Genomic DNA, 6,701 nt, shown 5'->3' with positions numbered 1-6,701 from the left:
TGTCCAATTAACTGCTATGAATCAGAAACAGGCGGACCCAAAATTCAGGCAGACACAGTACTGAAAGTTTAAAAGGTTTATTCAGCCACAGGAAAACATCACACAGGTAACACTCCTCACAGCTTCCAGGAATCACTGAGGCAGAAAGAGAGATGAGTGACTTGTAGTCTCTCCAGATTTTGCAGGGATCAGAAAAGTCATTAACCTGCTTTTGTCTTGAGTGGAACTTGAAACCCAGAGGGGAAACCTCAGTGGGCGGCAGGCGGTGATCTCCACAGCTCAGGTAAGAAGTGACTCCAGGCTCAATAATCCAAGGACAGAAACAGGGTCAACGATCGGAACCAGAGGCGTCAGGCAAGGGGCAGGCAGAGGCATAAATCCAAAAGGCAAAGCAAGGTCAAGAACAATGATCAGACAGGAAGGAACGCTGGATATCTACTCACAAGATGGCTTTCAAAAATCTGGCACCGTCTTCTTGTCAGAGTCAGTATATATCAGGGAAGACACAGATGCTTGGCTTTCCACAGATTGCACTGCAGCAGCCACCAGGTGCATCTAATCTGCTGATTGCAGCCAGAGTGACAGGGTAGAGCAGATGTACCAGAATCATAGCATTGACGCTGTTCTGCATGTTCTGGATGTTTCTCTTTTTCAGTGCACCCCTGTAGGTATAATGGGTCAAACAGAACACGGTGACAAGCTGTTGAGTCGTGGAACATGAAACAGTCTGCTTTAGACCTCAAACATGGGACACCAGGACTGATCCACATCATCATTTATGGGTCAGGTGGACCTAAATCCAGCAGGTTGTTATTCATCCAGCATCATGTCTGTAGACAAGGCTGCATTAGACCCAGGTTCTCACACTGTTGAACTTTTTCACATGTTGTCACATTGCAACCATAAGCAAAGCTTATATAAATGAATTTGGATACGTGTGTATGTTAATTTAAGCTTCTGAACATGGATATATTTACGTGACTTCTTGGGCAATGACAGCGTACCATTTAAATATGCGTTGTAGATTCCTCCATTAATCAGTGCCCGAGGACATCATGATGGCTGATTTGTGTGGGCTCTTAGTGCTGAGCTGGTGTGGAGACAGAGGTGCAGGTGGACAATGAACAGATTAAGAGACCAGCAGACAGACAAGTTAGTTCCACTTGTTTAAAACATTGTTCTCCATGTTTTATCTGCTTTGTGTTTCTGTTTTTACCTTCGTCCGCCTGCAGCAAAGATCAACCCACCTTCTACAGCAAGATTACTCCTTGGCAAGGAGCAGGTTGTAGGAAGCAGCAAATGTTTAAAGTAGATTCTTACACTTAGGACCAACCCACCATGGAGGTGTCAGAAGATGTCCAAATTAAACATCTATTAGCATCTTCCTTGTGCAAGACAATCAGAAAGCAGGTGGGATGCTGTTAGCTTTTCCACTGTTGACTGCTGCTAAGTCAATTCCTGGAAGCAATCAGCTCATCTGTCTTAAAGAAAACATTTCACCATCTGATCATTACATGTTCAACTGATTGTGGCTGTACTGTACAGTGAGTAGGATCAGCTTGGACTGAACTGAATCTTTATGTATGACTGAACTGTGTTGATTTGAACATATATTTATTTCTAAATAATCATCTGTATATGAATTGCACTGGGATCTGAGGCAGGTCTAAATTATAACCTTTCTATATATTGCTAGAAACCTACAGAGACCCTTAATGTGAAGCATGTGCTCCATCTAGTGGTCAAACAATGTCTTGATCATTTTTAACTCTCAGCTGAGACCCTAATCTTGTTTTTGTGTCTGCAGAAAATGAAATTATTTAAAAGGCAAAGGTGGAAATAATGAATTCAGAGAAATAAATGAAAACAAATAATAACATTATACACAGTTATAGCGTACAATGGCAGAAAACAGTTCTGAACTGCAGCTGATGCCCTTCATAATGCTTCTGATGGTGCTGATGTTCACCTAAACAAACATAGGAGAAACCTATTAGATGTTGTTTGTCTGATTGTGATCAAATGGTTATTTTGAGTTTTCAATATGATTTTCTGTCCGACTGTGATGAAGAACATCAATTAAGAGAAGAACTGGCAAGCTTAGATTTCAGTTTTGGCTTTATTTAGGAAAATATATACATATCATTTGTTTTTTAAGTGTGTTTAGACAGGAACAATAAAAAATAATAAGTCCACACCATCCAAAGAAAATAACTAACTCTAAAACTAGAGTTAGTCTGATAGTAAACTACTGAGGGAACAAGTGAGAACGAGTCATGGTGACAGTTTGGAGTTGCATCTCATCATGTCAGTTATTCACCATAAATTCCAAATGGATCAGCACCGCTCCTCTCTCCTACTTGATCCGGATCTCAAAGCAGAGGCAGTTGCAGGAGTCGCACTCAGGAGGCTGACAGGTGCAGGCACAGTCCATGTTGACGCACTGTGAGAAGACCAGCAGAAGGTAAACTGATTCAATGTTTTACCTCCAATAAACCAGTTCATGGATCCATCAGTCTGAAGGATCAACTCTAACCTCATCCATTACAGAGGAACTTTTACCAAACTGAATGTCTAGAATATTGTTGAAGCTCCTTAAAATCATCAACATTCAAAGGAACCTTTGTTTGAATTATTTTCTGGAGGGTCCTTCATCAATCAGCCTGTGATGATGATGAGGACAATCTTTTGATTACCATGATGATGAAACATCTATTTAAAGCACCTTGCCTGCATCTAGTAATACCTCTGGGTTTTAAACACTCCTCACGGCTGACAGGATCAGAACTGCAGCCCACCTAACAAAGAAACAAAACCACCTCGTAATATTCTGAAGCTGTCTCAAACTTACACACTGTTCCTATCAATAATTATTCTTCAGTATTAAGGACTGAACAAACACTTTTCTATTGTCTGAATACTTCTCAACTTTATTTCATGATTGACTTCCACATTTATTAAATCAAAGAAACTTTCTGTAAATAAAAGTACCACCCATGACTCAACTGAAGTTAATTGACGGAAAAAAGACGAGGGCGTCGGGACCTTTCTGTGCAGACAGAAGATAAGACTGCTGGAGGTTTACTTACAGAAGGTGAGGAGCAGGAATCAGGCAGGAAGGAGCTGACGCCTGGCAGACGGCAATCACACATTACAGCCAGTCTGAAGCACTGCTCACACACAGAGATGTTTGGACAGCAGCTGCCACATCCAAGGGAACAATAGTCCTGTGGGAAGATCACACAAATCCATAGCTGCAAAATATTAAACCACAAAAACCAATGCAATATCATTGTGTGCGCTATTGCAATCCAACTCAAGTTCAATGCATTCATGCTCTGCTTGCCAAAAGAACATTTGACCAGTTGGATGGATGTCCAAGGATCCGATAGCTCAAAGGCTACCGTGGAAACACCAGATGATGGAAAATAACAAGCGTAAGGAAGAAGTACATGAACACCAATAACCCCAAACTTTTCAGCTTTTATTTGTAACAATGTTGAAAACTATGATCATCAGAGAACCCAAAACAGAAGCCCTTTATCGTTTTCTGCACTACTGGGTCACATAAAACCTCAGCAAAACCCACTAAAAATTGAGGTTGAAACAAAACACTGTGGAAAACTTAAAGGGGTGTGAAGGTGTTGTCCATACTCAGCTCCAGTAAACAAATACTTTACTTCTCAAACTGCAGGTGGACAACAAGTCACAGTTCTTCATTATCAAGCAGGCCATCAGGACCAACCTTGAGGCAGTATCGAATCCACAGCCCGACCCCCAGGACCACCATGTAAAGACTGACCGTGATCATCATCACAGCTGGGAGAGGGATGGCGAGCCCCCAGATTGGCAGAACCTGAGGAGCAAGATGAAGGAAACGTGAACCTTGTGAGGTCAAAGCTGCAGAAGAACCTAGATTTCATTTTGAAGGTCCTGACCTGCATTCTCCGTCTGTGAAGGAAATCCTTCAGCTGTCACAGGAACTTCCAGGAAACCTGAGAGAAAATATCACTTTACCTTATTAATGTCTGTAACCGATCAGAGTGAATTATGCATGCAGACAACGAATTTCCCTCGTATCAGTTTCATTTGTTTTTGGGATCGTCTGAAGGGAATACAGAAAGCAATTTTCAAATGAAAATGTCATTTATCGTGGGACAAAAGCTGTCCGAAGCAAACAACGAACATATGGACAATAGTTTGTGGTATTTATTGTGATAATGATTAAAAATATACGTGAACTCTGTATCTGGGACTAAATGTCACAAACACAAATACTGCTCTTAAAAACATCCCCTCGTTAGGGCACCGCTTATAGAAAGAATAGGGATTTTTATCACTAAATTGCATTCAATCTCATTTTACTCACATATTAGGAATATTTATTGAAGCTCCCATGGAGGAAACCATGAAGAAAATACCAGAAGTAGCGCCCCTGACAATACTGTCAAATTTGGTGGTTTTCAGTCATCGTTAATTGGAGTTTATCGTTGTCACAATTCATTTTATATCTCCATGACCAGAACTTTGATGAACAGCAGAAGATGGTTAGATGTAAAAGATGATGTATTCAGTAGAACATCCAAGTCCAGGTCTGACCAGTCAACTGATCTTAGATCTTAAAAGTGAACTTAGCAAGTTCTGTCCAGAATTTAGTGAAAAATCCCGTTTAATGGAGTTATGACCAGAGGCCAACAGCTCAAGTTTGAGTCCGTTAGCAGGGAAAAGTTCACCGAAAAACAAGCGCCTAAATGAAGCTGACATGATGGAACCGTCAGTAACTGCGGGTTTCTGGGGGAAATAAATGGCGCAGATAGAAACCTACCGCTCAGTGCGGCTCCTCGGTGTGTGACGGAAACCTTTCAACTCGGATACAAACCAGCTGAAGTCAAATGTCTTCCTTCTCATCGTTAAATAGAGAAGAAAAGCAGGAAAAATTAAAATTGATTTCTAAAAAAACGAACTAGCAATGACAGAAGCAGCCATGTTACCATGGAGACAGATGGATCCCTGCGAGGGACCGAAGAGGCGACAGCAACAAACTTCTTTCCTTCCTTCCTCTCTTACAACCTCCTTTAGATTCAGCAGCGCCACCTTCTGGATCGGCGTGGATCAGGATCCACTTATAGCCACAACCCTATTTTCTAATAAATTAGTTTAAAGTGCCTGTGACGTCGAATTTTTAATGATAAATCCAATTACATTTATGGAAGAAAACATTAATAAAATATTTTACAAAGTAAATTAATGCCACTATATGAACGGTTGTTGATATATGGTCATAAATTTCACTAAAAGGCATTTCCAGACTACTCCTTTGTGCTTATTTATGACGCCAGAGAGGAACCCTTCAGTCAACTGACTGCTGCTACAACAGCAGCAACACAGACAACAGCCAAGAATCTGATATTTCTTTAGAAATATTTCAGTCACCATCAGAGAGACTCAGAAGAGTCAGGAGAAGACATTCAGCTTTCATCAGGCGGTGGACGGCCATCTGGTTCCACCAGAGTCTATTGTTCCAGGATGCTGGAGCACAGCTGGAGTCAATATGTATGAATCATACTGGACCACCAGGAAACAGAACCAGCACAACATCTGGATTTTCAAAATAATTCACTAGAGACGGACTAGATCTGGCTTTATATATATTTATAACTGGCTTTATATTAGCAGTTGTTAACATTAGATCAATTAGATCAGTTACTGGGTTAACTAAGGTATTATAAACCGAGCAATTAAACATTAAATGCACCAAATGAAGCAACAGATATAGCTTCTCTGGTCTCAGTGAACTCATCCATTGTAGAACAAAATGCATGAAAATATCTGGATGCATAAAACAAAAAAAAAATGAGGCAGTTTAACTGGTTTAAGTTCCACAGAATGACTTGTTTTGGACTTGCTGCCGCATTTATCACTGGCTTTTATTGAGCGATCTGCCTATGGTTCTTGGAGCTCCAACGGGCTTCGCAGCGGACCGGACCGGACTGGACCGAAGCAGATACCGTGTAAATCCAGGGTTACAGTAAATACGGCCCCAAGTGAAACAACTAGAGGTAAAGTGAGCAGCATGGAGCAGCAGCAGCAACACAAGGGATGATTCAAGATCTGAAGACACCATCAGATCTTTTCCCATCAGATGCTCTGAACAGCGAGGCTATAGACTCGGCTTCAACATCCTCCTTCTTCTGTCAGATATCTGACCTCTGACATCATTTCTCTGGTGAATTCAGAGGTTTTCTTGTTCGAAGCAGTTTGCTGAGAAGTCCTCGGATCACACCTGGCTGTGCTTGGTGGGACCAGCCCATCTGTTCCTCCTCAGTTTTCCAGCTCTGATCCAGGCAGCTCTGATCCTCTTCCCTTCAGGAAAGTAGTGCAGACTGTTGTTGTCACCACCAGCAATGCACCGTTTCACCATATTAACGCTGTTTTTAACACAACTTGGCTTCTACCTGAACCGTTTGAGGCTCACACAATGAATGACCAGAGACTTCCCTTCTGATGTCACTTCCTGGCGACTTTGGACTCACAAAATTTAACAACAAAAATATGCTTATTTTGCGTCACAATTGTGTTTTATCTCGTCTTTAATCCTAATATCATGTCAGTTACTGCCCAATTCCTTCAATATTAAGATGTTTTGTTTCAATTTCTGCATTTGTGGGAAAAACGTGTCACAAGCACTTTAAAGTTTCTAT

At 41.2% G+C, this 6,701-nt stretch overlaps 1 protein-coding gene across 4 annotated transcripts; it reads right to left on the bottom strand.

Annotated features, from left to right (window-relative positions):
* Nucleotides 1–2,100: 2,100 nt before the first annotated feature.
* Nucleotides 2,101–5,067, bottom strand: LOC124864495 (guanine nucleotide-binding protein subunit gamma 4-like). 4 transcript variants are annotated; one of them, XM_047359295.1, is made up of 7 exons: nucleotides 4,992–5,067; nucleotides 4,826–4,900; nucleotides 3,939–3,995; nucleotides 3,746–3,856; nucleotides 3,090–3,227; nucleotides 2,747–2,798; nucleotides 2,101–2,443 (listed from the first exon to the last, which is right to left on the bottom strand). In XM_047359295.1, the coding sequence occupies exons 3-7, from the start codon at nucleotides 3,942–3,944 to the stop codon at nucleotides 2,403–2,405; spliced, it is 348 nt and encodes a 115-aa protein (XP_047215251.1). In that variant the 5' UTR covers nucleotides 3,945–3,995; nucleotides 4,826–4,900; nucleotides 4,992–5,067; the 3' UTR covers nucleotides 2,101–2,402. The 4 variants fall into 4 exon arrangements, with proteins under 4 accessions (XP_047215251.1, XP_047215254.1, XP_047215252.1 ...); XM_047359298.1 differs by having other exon boundaries at nucleotides 4,826–5,039; XM_047359296.1 differs by lacking the exons at nucleotides 4,826–4,900; nucleotides 4,992–5,067 and adding an exon at nucleotides 4,370–4,806.
* Between the last annotated feature and the right edge of the window lie 1,634 nt (nucleotides 5,068–6,701).

Source organism: Girardinichthys multiradiatus, chromosome Y, assembly GCF_021462225.1.
Source record: "Girardinichthys multiradiatus isolate DD_20200921_A chromosome Y, DD_fGirMul_XY1, whole genome shotgun sequence".
NCBI lineage: Eukaryota > Metazoa > Chordata > Actinopteri > Cyprinodontiformes > Goodeidae > Girardinichthys > Girardinichthys multiradiatus.
The sequence above is the reverse complement of the archived record's forward strand: the minus strand, read 5'-3'. Positions and strand labels throughout refer to the sequence as shown.

Excerpts from the sequence above, each read along its gene's own strand:
- LOC124864495 (XM_047359295.1), bottom strand. Across the intron at positions 2,799-3,089 it reads ATTCCTGCTCCTCACCTTCT|GTGGGCTGCAGTTCTGATCC; the intron begins GTAAGTAAACCT and ends TTTCTTTGTTAG. Across the intron at positions 2,444-2,746 it reads GGAGTGTTTAAAACCCAGAG|TGCGTCAACATGGACTGTGC; the intron begins GTATTACTAGAT and ends GTCTTCTCACAG.